This window comes from Pelodiscus sinensis, chromosome 11 (assembly GCF_052426305.1).
Source record: "Pelodiscus sinensis isolate ZL-2025 chromosome 11, ASM5242630v1, whole genome shotgun sequence".
In the NCBI taxonomy this organism is placed as follows: Eukaryota; Metazoa; Chordata; order Testudines; family Trionychidae; genus Pelodiscus; species Pelodiscus sinensis.
In genome coordinates, this window is record NC_143062.1 from 53,314,701 (window position 1) to 53,328,076 (window position 13,376).

General features: G+C 41.7%; 1 protein-coding gene across 5 annotated transcripts in view; it reads left to right on the top strand.

Annotated features, from left to right (window-relative positions):
- Positions 1–1,595, top strand: part of CCDC51 (coiled-coil domain containing 51) — a 48,946-nt gene extending 47,351 nt beyond the window's left edge. For 2 of the 5 annotated variants that reach the window (XM_089781351.1, XM_089781352.1), the window contains exon 4: positions 556–1,593. In XM_089781351.1, the coding sequence (XP_089637477.1) occupies positions 556–1,338 (783 nt within the window). In that variant the 3' untranslated portion in view covers positions 1,339–1,593. Of the gene's footprint in view, positions 1–555 lie in introns of all 5 variants that reach the window. The other 3 variants (XR_016350471.1, XM_075916671.2, XM_089781353.1) reach the window with 3 other exon arrangements.
- The last annotated feature ends 11,781 nt before the right edge of the window (positions 1,596–13,376 follow it).

Sequence of the window (13,376 nt, forward strand, 5' to 3'; positions counted from 1 at the left end):
ACTGGGTCCTGCCGTGAGGGCAGGGGACTGGATTCGATGACCTCTCGAGGTCCCTTCCAGTGGAGGAAAGAGCAACTTAGGTCTGGCCACATAAGTGTCATCAGAGGAACAGATTGAGGGAGCAGTAAGGAAGATTTGTGAGTCATTGAAGAAAAGAAAGATTGTGATTGAAAGCCCTGGAAGCACTTAAGATGGTCCATGGATAGGTTGTGAAGGGAGAAGAGAAAGATACCAAGGACAGACAAACCTCTGCACAGCAAAACACAAAGTGTAATTCTTGATCAACATTTTTAATCTGTAATGTTCATCGGAAATTACAACTCAGATTGTTTTAACTAGATTTGACTAAGGAAATCTGACACTAAAAAAAGACATTCCTGAGGTATAAATGGATTCCAGAACATAGCTCAAGTATATTTAAATTCTATAACAGTTCTGTGCATAGAGGAGGAAAAGGTTCTACATTAAACCAAGTACTTAATTTGTATATGTGGACCTCGGTGCAATTTTATAATTATGCATCACATTTTATTCAATATGTCATGTTTTTTGCAGGAAGAGAAGAGGTACCGAACTGCCTATTTAAGTGCAGAGGAATCTGAGCGGGAAACATTTTCTCTCTTCTCTGCAGCTGTGAGGGAAAGCCATGAAAAAGAGAGAACAAGAGCAGAAAAAACAAAGAACTGGTCCATTATTGGTTCTGTACTGGGAGCCATTATCGGTGTCCTTGGTTCCACTTATATCAACCGAGTGAGGCTGCAAGAATTAAAAGCCTTAGTTCTTGAAGCACAAAAGGGACCAATAAGCTTACAGGAGGCCATCAAAGAACAGGCGTCTAGCCACTACCTACAACAGAAGGATCTCAGTGAGCTCATAGTGACCCTGAGGAACATCTTGAAAGCTGGGACTGGGACATCACAGGAAATGAAAGAGAGAGTTTCCTTGGCTACAGAAGGCACAAGTGCATCTTTGAAAACAGACCCTCTTTTAGTATCTTTAAAAGAACATCTAAAGTATTCTAAACAAGTCGGTTCTTGCTTGGAGAATTTACAACAGCAGCTTAGCACCCTGGAAGAGAGTTTAGGACAAATGACTCATGAGGTCCAAAATACTAAACATGCAGTTCATTTTAGACCTGTGGAAAGAGCAACGCTTGGCTCTTCAGCTGAGGCAAAGAATCAGGACTTGGTTGTGCAGGATGTGATTCTAGAATTGTGTGATGTGGAGCGGAGACTGGAAACACAAATCAAGAGAAATTCAGTCTTCAGCACTGCATTAACTTGCACAGTGTTTGCAGTAACTCTTCCTGTGTTATACATTTTATTGAAAGGAAACTAGTCTCCAGTGGAGAGAAACATAATTTACGGAGTTAATAAAATTACATTTGACCTCTAAACATTGGGAATCAGTTTTTATCAAAAAGCTGTATTAAGTTTCTAATCTTGCTTTTTCCAGAACTTATAGAAATTGCCAAAACATTTAACGGTCTTACTAGAGATGTAAGTAACTAGTCAAATATTCAATAAACATCCATTAAACTAGTCGCTCCCCCGCTCTCCCCCCCCCCCCCGCTGCCTCTATCACGCTATGTCTACACTGCGGTTCTTTTTGCAGAAGAGGATATGCAAATCGTGAGCTCATTTGCATATCTTCTTTCGATTCTTTTTGCGGAAGAGGTTTTGCCGCTAAAAAGCCCCATGTGGACAGGGCCATTTGTTGGAAAAAAAAACCCTTTTTCACAAGATCCCTTATTCCTCAAAAATCGAGGTTTACAGGATCTTGCTAAAAGGATTTTTTCCAACAAAATGGGCCCTGTCCACATGGGGCTTTTTAGTGGAAAAACCTCTTCTGCAAAAAGAATCGGAAGAAGATATGCAAATGAGCATGCGATTTGCATATCCTCTTCTGCAAAAAAAATCACAGTGTAGGTATCGCCTCAGAGAGAGGCAGCAGGAGGGGGAGCAGGAGCCGGTGCTGGGGGGGAGCCAGTTTAAAAGCCTGTTCCTACCAAAACCGTCTCCGTGGGGGACAGGGGAGGTAGAGGCATAGCAGGAAATGGCGTGAGCGGGAACTGAAGTAGTCTCCGCTCGCGCCAGTTCTGCTGCGATTCTGCTTTTGAAATGTACACGAGCCCTGATGGGGCTTTTGTTGATTTCAAAGGCTGAGAATGTCAGGGAGCAAGGGGACAGTCCTGCTGGGCTCTTGCCACAGTTCAAAGGTGGTGCCCTTATCGACTAATCGAATAGTTGATGGAAATCACATAGACTATTAGATTAGTTAATTAATCTAAATTTAACATCCTAGGCTTATTTTCTACAGTACTTTTTCCCCCACTAGTGCTTTGTACAGTTGAGTTTAATTGTCTCAAGCAGTGGGAATTCTACAACTTCATTTGGTAGATTTTCGCCATCTTCTTTTCTAGTTTATTCTGCAATCCTCTAGAGTTCATTCGGAGAGACAATTCATGTTCAGATGATTTTTTTCTTAACTTTTCATTATGTGGTCACACCCTTTGGCTTTCATGTATAATTGTCCCCTCTTCACACTTACTACTAATCTTTATTGGTTTTTCAGTTTGACTGTACCTATACCCAAACTGCCAGGCAATTTATCAAACAGAAATGTCTACCATGAAGATTTTTATATAAATTTAAATGTGATCTAGTGATAGAAGTGACAAACAATAAGGACTGGATGGCCAAGACAAGATGTAGGTTATAACAATATGGTCCTTGCCCATTCAAGATGTGTGCATAGAGAGCTCAATTAAAATATTGTTGGTAATTTGTAGTCTCTTCTATTACAGATTATTTACATAACTTCTCAAAAGTGTTCTTGTTGCTTTAGCTGCTTAATTATAGTCAGTTCCCTGTCCCAAAGAGCTTATAACCTAAATAGATGACAGAACCAAATGATAAGAGGAAAGGTGCAGGTGGTAAGTAGACATGATTGAGATGAAGATTGGCACACAATGGCATATTAGCATAACCAGAACTGAGAAGACGATTCTCTCTGGGATACTCACCACAGCCCAGCTCAGAAGAAGTACTGTGTCTTCCTTGCTCCTTTGTGTATGCATCACAAAATGACAAACCCCTGTTTAATTTGCTGTCCACATTATTCTGTCAGCCTTCCTGTGTTCCGAGTTTTTCCTTCCCAGTTAGTTTTTGTTTAATTACTTTTTACAAGATGTATTAGCTTGCATTTTACTACCTTCACCTGTTTCTATTCAGAGTCCTTTTGCGTTATTACTCTGTCTTCAAGGGTATTTGTTAAACCTCCAAATTTAGTACAGGCAGTCCCCGGGTTACATGGATCCGACTTACATCAGATCCCTACTTACAAACGGGGTGAGGCAACCCCGCACTAGCTGCTTCCTCCCCAGCAGACCAGGGAGACGCGAAGCTAGCGCCCCCCCCCCCCCCCCCCCCCAGCAAACCAGGGATATGTGGAGCGGCTTTTCTCAGCAGACACCTCAGCTTGAGAATAAAGGACTGAGGGAAGTGAGGTGTGGGAGAATAAAACTGAGCTCTGGAGAAATGTTTGGCTAGAGTTTCCCCTACAATATGTACCAGTTCCGACTTACATACAAATTCAACTTAAGAACAAACCTACAGTCCCTATCTTGTACGTAACCTGGGGACTGCCTGTATATGAATTTAATTAACGTGTCCTGACTAAAGACTATAGAAGACATTAAAAATGGCCATTTCCTATACCATTCCCTAATGTATCTACTAGACATTCCTCACTTCATTCTTCCAAAATCTCTCATTTTCTGCCACTTAGAGAAAGGTGAATAAAATATACTTGTTTTTTGAAAAAGCTTATAATAAGGTTTTAATAAAAAGCTTATAATAAGGTTTAGTTTGGAAAAAAGAAGATTAAGGGGGGACATGATAGCGGCTTTCAAATATCTAAAAGGGTGTCACAAGGAGGAAGGAGAAAATTTGTCCCTCTTGGTTTCTGAGGACAGGACAAGGAGTAATGGGCTTAAAGTGCAGCAGGGGAGGTTTAGATTGGACATTAGGAAAAAATTCCTAACTGTCAGGGTGGTCATATTGGAATAAATTGCCAAGGGAGGTGGTGGAATCTCCCTCTCTGGAGATATTTAAGAACGGTTAGATAGACATCTGTCAGGGATGGTGTAGACGGAGCTTGATCCTGCCTTGAGGGCAGGGGGCTGGACTCGATGACCTCTCGAGGTCCCTTCCAGTCCTATGATTCTATGATTCTATGATTCTAAGGAGCCGTGAGAGAGATTAAGAAATATAACCATAGGATAAGAAGCAAGTAGAGGAAAGCTGGCTATACCAGAGATTCTCAAACTGTGGTTCATGGAACACCAGTGGTCTGCAAGCTCCATTCTGGTGATCCACAGATAGTTCTCTCAAAGGATATGTCTACACTGCAGTGTTATTTTGGAATAACTGACATTATTCTGAAATGACAAAGAGCACGTCTACACTGAAAGCCATTATTTTGAAATAATGGCGAGTTGGAGGATTTTTTACTCCAACTCCTGTAACCCTCATTTTATGAGGAAAAGGGAAGTCGAAGGAAAAGTGTTCTTCCTTCGACTTCCTGCTGTGTACACAGTGCCAAAAGCCAAATTCAGTTATTTAAATTTCAGCTACACAATTGATATAGCTCAAGTTGTGTAGCCTAATTCGACTGTAGCCCTGCTGTGTAGACATACCCTTAGATGCGCACTTGGGTGGCTGCACAAAAGAAAATGAGGGGCTCCCATAATTGGTGGCTCACAAGCATAGCAACACTAACTAGGTGCCTGGATCCTGGACCCTCATATGTAAGGTAAGGTGGTAGCTTTGGGAGGAATAGGGTGTAGTTGGGAGGGAGCAGTGGGGTGAGAAGGCGGGGGAGATTAGAGTTGAGCGGGCCTGTGGCAGCCAGAGAAAGAGGTGACTTCCCCAGCTCCAGGGCTGTGACTGCTGCGGAGAGTCGGCCCTCTTTCCCAGTCTCAACTCAGTGGCTGCTGTGGCAGGGGAAGAAAACCCTACTGATATTAAAATAGGAGTTGTGTGCTGTTATTTGTAGAACAATGGAAGTTAATTATTATTAAGGGGATTTTTATATAGCACTTTTATCCAAGGTGCTTTACAATAGTTAGCTAATGGTACAACGTTTGAAAAGATCATTAAGTGGTCTGCCAAGACCCTCAGCAATTTGAAGTAGTCCATAAAAAAAAGTTGAGAATCACTGGGTTATGCAATACTTATATTTCGACTGTACTCTTAGACTGTAAGAATGTAAATATTTAGACTGTATGTCCTTTGGGGCAGAGACTGTTACTGATGTGTTTGTACAACATTCAGCATAAGAGGGCCCCAACCTTGATTTGGACCATTCAGACACTACTGTAATAGTAGGAAACATGATAGTTGGCTGCATATCAGAGAAGTGATGTGAATAGAGAGAGCTTTAGGAATGTGCATTGGGAAACTTTTCATTTTAATATTTGCTTCGCTTTCAAGCAATTAAAAATTGTGATTAATTGCATGATTAAAAATGAATCTCTCACACTGTTAAATTATAGAATGCCATTTATTTAATATTTCCAGATACACTGATTTCCATTTGAACACAGAATACAAAGTGCATAGTGGTCAATTTATATTCATTTTTTATTGCAAGAACTTGCACTGTAAAAAAAAAACAAAAAAACAAAAAAAACATGTTTCAGTTCACCTAATACAAGTATTGTAGTACAATCTCTTTATAATGAAAGTTGAACTGGCAAATGTAGAATTATGTACAAAAAAACTGCATTCAGAAATAAAAAAGTAAAACTTCAGAATCAACAAATCCACTCTGTCCTACTTCTTCTTCAGCCAATTGCCCAGACAAATAAGTTTGGCTATGATTTGCAGGAGAGCTCACTTCTTGTTTACATTGTCACCTGAAAGAGAGAATAGGTGTTTGCATGGCACTTTTATAGCTGGAATTGCAAGATATTTTTGTGCCAGATGTGCTGTGCCAAAGATTCATAGAATCATAGAATACTAGGACTGGAAGGGACCTCAAGAGGTCATCATGGCAGTACCAAATACTTTCTAGACCATCCCTGATAGACATTTATCTAACCTACTCTTAAATAACTCCAGAGATGGGGATTCCACAACCCCCCTGGGCAATTTATTCCAGTGTTTGACCACCCTGACAGTTAGGAACTTTTTCCTAATGTTCAACCTAAACCACTCTTGCTGCAGTTTAAGCCCATTGCTTCTTGTTCTATCCTCAGAAGCCAAGATGAACAAGTTTTCTCCCTCCTCTTTATGATACCCTTTTAGATACCTGAAAACTGCTATCATGTCCCCCCTCAATCTTCTCTTTTCTAAACTAAACAAACCCAATTCTTTCAGCCTTCCCTCATAGGTCATGTTCTCTAGACCTTTAATCATTCTCCTTGCTCTTCTCTGGACCCTCTCCAATTTTTCCACATCTTTCTTGAAATGCGGTGCCCAGAACTGGACACAATACTCAAATTGAGGCCTAACCAGCGCAGAGTAGAGCAGAAGAATGACTTCTCGTGTCTTGCTCACAACATACCTGTTAATACATCCCAGAATCATGTTTGCTTTCTTTGCAACAGCATCACACTGCTGACTCATATTTAACTTGTGGTCCACTATAACCCCTAGATCCCTTTCTGCTGTACTCCTTCCCAGACAGTCGCTTCCCATTCTGTATGTGTGAAACTGATTGTTCCTTCCTAAGTGGAGCACTTTGCATTTGTCTTTATTAAACTTAATCCTGTTTATCTCAGACCATTTCTCCAATTTGTCCAGGTCATTTTGAATTATGACCCTATCCTCCAGATTAGTCACAATCCCTCCCAGCTTGGTATCATCTGCAAACTTAATAAGCGTACTTTCTATACCAATATCTAAATGGTGGATGAAGATATTGAACAGAGCCGGTCCCAAAACAGACCCCTGCGGAACCCCACTTGTTATACCTTTCCAGCAGGATTGTAAACCATTAATAACTACTCCCTGAGTATGGTTATCCAGCCACTTATGCACCCACCTTATAGTAGCCCCATCTAAGTTGTATTTACCTAGTTTATTGATAAGAATATCATGCAAGGCCGTATCAAATGCCTTACTAAAGTCTAGGTAGACCACATCCACTGCTTCTCCCTTATCCACAAGACTCGTTATCCTATCAAAGAAAGCTATCAGATTGGTTTGACGTGATTTGTTCTTTACAAATCCATGCTGGCTGTTCCCTATCACCTTGCCACATTCCAAGTTTACAGATGATTTTCTTAATTACTTGATCCATTATCTTCCCTGGCACAGAAGTTAAACTAACTGGCCTGTAGTTTCCTGGGTTGTTCTTATTTCCCTTTTTATAGATGGGCACTATATTTGCCCTTTTCCAGTCCTCTGGAATCTCTCCTGTCTCCCATGATTTTCCAAAGATGATAGCTAGAGGCTCAGATACCTCCTCTATCGGCTCCTTCAGTATTCTAGGATGCATTTCATCAGGCCCTGGTGACTTGCAGGCATCTAACTTTTCTAGATGATTTTTAACTTGTTCTTTTTTAATTTTACCTTCTAAAATGACCCCCTTTTCACTAGCATTCACTATGATAGGCATTCCTACAGACTTCTCAGTAAAGACCGAAATGAAGTTATTGAGCATCTCTGCCATTTCCAAGTTTCCTGTTACTGTTTCTCCCTCTTCACTGACCAGTGGGCCTACTGTGTCCTTGGTCTTCCTCTTGCTTCTAATGTATTTATAAAAAGTCTTCTTGTTTCCCTTTATTCCCGTAGCTAGTTTGAGCTCATTCTCTGCCTTTGCTTTTCTAATCTTGCCCCTGCATTCCTGTGTTGTTGGCCTATATTCATCCTTTGTAATTTGTCCTGCTTTCCATTTTTTATGACTCCTTTTTTATTTTTAGATCATGCAAGATCTCATGGTTAAGCCAAGGCGGTCTTTTGCCATATTTTCTATCTTTCCGGCGCAGCGGAATAGCTTGCTTTTGGGCCCTTAACAATGTCCCTTTGAAAAACTGCCAACTCTCCTCAGTTGTTTTTCCCCTCAGTCTTGATTCCCATGGGACCTTACCTCTCTGAGCTTACCAAAATCCATTTCCTGAAATCCATTGTCTCTATTTTGCTGTTCTCCCTTCTACTCTTCTTCAGAATTATGATTTCATGATCACTTTCACCCAAGCTGTCTTCCACTTTCAAATTCTCAGCCAGTTCCTCCCTATTTGTTAGGATCAAATCTAGAACAGCTTCCCCCCAGTAGCTTTTTCAACCTTCTGAAATAAAAAATTGTCTCCAATAAATCCTTGGACTGCACTGGATAGTCTGTGCCCCGCAGTGTTATTTTCCCAACATATATCTGGATAGTTGAAGTCCTCCATCACCACCAAATCTTGGGCTTTGGATGATTTTGTTAGTTGTTTAAAAAAAGCCTCATCCATTTCTTCCACCTGGCTAGGTGGCCTGTAGTAGACTCCTAGCATGACATCACCTTTGTTTTTAATCCCTTTTAGCCGAATCCAGAGACTCTCAACACTTCCGTCTCCTATGCCCACCTCCATTTCACTCCAAGTGTGTTTATTTTTAATGTATAAGGCAACACCTCCTCCCTTTTTTCCCTGTCTATCCTTCCTGAGCAAGCTGTACCCTTCCATACAAACATTCCAATCGTGTATTATCCCACCAAGTTTCTGTGATGCCAACAATGTCATAATTGTACTTATTTATTAGCACTTCCAGTTCTTCCTGCTTATTACCCATACTTCTCGCATTTGTATATAGGCATCTAAGATCCTGATTTGACCTTGCCTCCCAGTGTTGCCCTGATCCTCCTTTCTCTCTGCCATTGTAGCCCACGCTCCCTCCCATTTCTGACCCATCTCCCAGGTCTCCATGTTCTCCACTTATCTGTGGGCTTTGCTCAACTGTCCGCGTCGAACATAGTTTAAAGCCCTCCTCACTAGGTTAGCCATTCTGTGTCCAAATAGGGTCTTCCCCCTCCTCGAAAGGTGGACGCCATCCCTGCTTAGCAGTCCTTCCTATGGTCAAGGAAGCCAAAGTCTTCCTGGCGACACCATCCTCGCAGCCAGGCATTCACCTCCAGGATGCACCTGTTTCTGCCCGGGCCTCTACCTGCGACAGGAAGGACCGAAGAGAATCCCACCTGCACTCCAAACTCCTTCAGCCGCACTCCCAGAGCCCTGTAGTCACTCTTGTACCTTCATGCTTCAACTACCATTCTTGAGAACATGTGTCCATGCTGACAATGAGTTCTGATCGATAATGACCCAAAGCAAAGGGAGCCAATACATGTCCATTTTTATCAACTGAGTCAGAATTCACCCGCAGAAGATTGATTCTTTTTTGATGGTTTGGTTTTGTAGTTTCTGCATTGGTATGTTGCTCTTTTAAGACTTCTGACAGCACGTCCCATACCTTGTCCTTCTCAGATTTTGGAAGGTACTTTGGAGTCTTAAAACTTGGGTCAAGCATTCTAGCTATTTTTAGAACTCTCACCTTGGTACCTTCTTTGTGGATTGTCAAATCTGCTGTTTAAAGAAGTGTTTTTAAAACAAACATTTGCTGGGTCATCTGAAACAGCTATCACTGCTATCAGAATGTGTGTAAAACAGAACACAAGATATACAGTTCACCCCCAAAATAATTCAGTCACAAATTTAATTAACGTACTATTTTTTAGCAAGGACTATAAGCATGTTCTCTGAAATGGTGGCAAAAGGATGAAGGGCCATATGAACTTTTACCTCTCTAGCACATAAATAACTGCAACATTGGCTACAGAAGTGCCAAGTGAAACTTGTTCTCCTTTTCAGCTGACATTGTGAATAAGTGGGCAACATTATCTCCTATAAATGTAAATAAACTTATTTGCCTTTGCGATAGGCAGAACAAGAAGTAGGACTGGGGATTTACAGGCTTTAAAGTTTTGGGTTTGAGTTTAGTTGTGTAATAAAAAAAATCTACATTTCTAAGTTGCATTCTCACTATAAAGTTTGCATTACAGTACTTCTGTGAAGTGAACTGAAATACTATTTTTTCATTTTTACAGAAAATATTTGTAATAAAAAATATTAAGTGAACTCTACACTTTATTATCTGCTATAATAGAAATCAATATATTTGAAAATGTAGGAGACATCTAATATATTGAATTAATTTCCATTGGTATTCCATTTAACAGTGATTAATCACAATTTTTAATCATGATTTATTGGAGTTAATTGTATGAGTTAACTGCGATTAATCAACTCTAATGTTCATTAATTGTTAGGAGGGCAACATGAATAATAGGTTGTTGGCATTAGCTGATTAAACTGTTTGGATTGTAGCACAACTGACAATTGAAAAAATTCCAATGGATTAAAGGGAAGCACAAATGCAAATTAAATTTAATTTGCATAAATGTAAAATAATCTCAATTTCACATGTCTTACAAGAGTTTCCAAATGTCAGCATTGAAAGAGAAGCTTAATAAAGATGTCTGTTGGATATTTAGTTTAAAAATAGTATTTTTGAAGCATTGTTTTAAAGAGCAATAGATGATACATACAATTTACCAAAATAAGTCAACCTCATTAAGAATGCTGGTCAAAAGTTTCTTCTTTGGATGTTTAAAGGTCTTATTCTACCTGGTCTTATTCTACCCTTAAAATTTTGTTCTAGTATAGCTACATCTGTTTTTTATGGGTAAAAAAAAAAAAAAACCTAGATGACAATTATGCAAACAAAACTGCATGCAGATGCAGCCATGTATCTGTCAGTCTGGATAGTGTTGTGTTCTGTGAGGAGTGTCCTGGTGGGTGCTCCACTTTCAGTGTTTTGACGCCCTGAGTTTCTAATTGGAAACTTTTGGTTACAGTGCCGTGGTTGGCCACACACACATCTTGTGCCTGTCTGAGGGGCTATGGCAGGAGTGCAGCCCTTCTCTACCGCCCTTGGTTTTGGTGGGAAGTATAGCTGGGTCCTTATCTAAAATGCCTTCCTGGTTAAACTCAACATTTCTTTTCTCTTGGTTTTCTTCCCCTCCCACCCTCTTTTTTTTTTTTTTAAATTAATTCTCCCTTTCTCTTCCTGCCTCAGCCGGGCAGGTGCTGAAGAGGCATTAGACTGGGACTGTTACTGTTTTTATTCAGCTCAGCCTCTCAGACATGCCTGGCTTGTTAGACTCTCAGTACCTGTCAGAGACGGCCACTCATAGGCTATGTCTAGACTGCAAGCCTCTTTTGAAAGAGGCTCTTTCGAAAGATACTTTCGAAAGAGCCTCTTTCGAAAGAGAGCGTCTAGACTGCACGTTGAACTTTCGAAAAAGCGGCTTGCTTTTTCGAAAGAAAGCATCCAGTGAATCTGGATGCTCTCTTTCGAAGAAGCCCTATTTACATTGAAGAACGCCTTCTTTCGAAAGAGGAACTTTCGAAAGAAGGCGTTCTTCCTCGTGAAATGAGGTTTACCTCCATCGAAAGAAAAGCCGCGTTCTTTCGATTTAATTTCGAAAGAACGCGGCTTGAGTCTGGACGCAGGGGAAGTTTTTTCGGAAAAAGGCTACTTTTCCCGAAAAAACCCCTGAGTCTGGACACAGCCTTCGTGTGTTCATTGCCAGAGGGAGGCGTTACACACAAGTGTCCACACTGCCAGAAACTCAGCACAGGCAAGGAAAGCTAGGGACCTCAAATAAAATTTTTACTGCTGGAGAGATGCCTCTGGTCTCCGAGTCCAGGCCACACATACCACAGCCAGTCCTCACCAGCATCTGTCTCAAATCTGGAGTCCTCCTCCAAAATGGCTACTAAGGGCCAGTGTTTCCTCTAAGCTTTTCCACCCATGTGCAGATTTTTTCAGTGCATGTTTCGAATAAATTTTGTTCTTCTTTGAGTGATGTGCTGGGCTTGCTCCGGCGCCGCAGATCAGAGATTTTGCATAGTGGTAGTTGGCCAGACCACGCATGCACGGAGGCATCTCGTAGTGTTCGCACTATTTTGTATCGCACGGTCCGGTTCTAATCAGTTCCTCTCAACCGCCTCAGGGTGCAGGCGGAGTGAACTGCTCTCTTCAACTCAACTTATTTGTGAGACAATTCCAAGTCTTTAGTTGTTAATATAGTTGTTTCTCTTGTTCTTTCTTCATTATACACTATTCCTAGTTATTTAAAAAAAAAAGATTTAATATTACAAACTTTAGTTAGTTAGTTATTGTTGATAAGTTTTACCACCCGTCCCTAGTGTACGTAGTTGATATCCCTATTAGTAGATAATTTAAAAAAAAAGTGTTAAGAAAATGCCCGGTTCCCCCGGGTTTAAAAAATGCGAGACATGCTGCGAGGCCATGCCAGCCTCAGATGGACACTCAGCCTGCATTCATTGTCTCGGTGAGAGCCACGTTCCACAGAAGTGCCCCCACTGTACCAATCTCACGGCCAGGGCCCGCCAAGATAGGGAGATGAGGCTCCACATGATCCTCTTCGAGAAGGCTCTTCAGCCAGAGAGATCACCCTCTCCCCCTCCGTCACACCAACAGGCTCAGAAGTGCAGGATCTCATCCCCGATCACTGCTCTGCCAAGAAAAAGTAAACTGTCTCCCACAAGATCTCTCCCTGCTACTTTGCAGGGCAGATTGAGTGTAGGAAGCAAGTTGGACTCGTCTGGTATGGCCGCTTCTCATACCACTTCAACCGCAGCCCCCAAGTCGAGAAAGATGGACATGGTAGTACCATCTGCACACCCCTCGGTGGCACCAACAGCTGCAGCTGGTAGCCTCTGCACCAAAACCACCAGCACCAACATCCATATCAGAGCCACATACACACTTGGCACCAATACGTGCTGAGTCATCCTCACCAGCACCGATCTTGATGGCACCAGAACAGGCAGCGCCGACCTTGGCACTGGAATGGGCGGCACCGAGGAAGGCACACTCAAAAACACATCGGCACTGGAGTTCCACACCATGCTTTCCGCTTCCCATGTTTTCACCAGCACCATCACCTTCACTGCTGCCACCACCAGCCTCACCAAAGCTATCACCTCAACCAATCAGGCGACACCAATCTCTTGAAAGGCTACCATCTCCCTTTCTCAGTTCACCCAGGGAGCGGCCTCACTATTCTAACCGACACTTCTCTGCTTCTCTATCACCACCTCCAAGGAGATCCTATACTCCTTCCCTCTCGCCATGATCACCTAGATCAGATTATTGGGGAGAATAGGCGGTCTCACATATATATATATATACGTTCTCCTTCACATTGTTCATACTACCATCATGACAACCATTAAGACTGCCATGACCATCATAGGTGCTACTCACCACACCGTCATTCCTACCATCATTCGTCTAGATCTG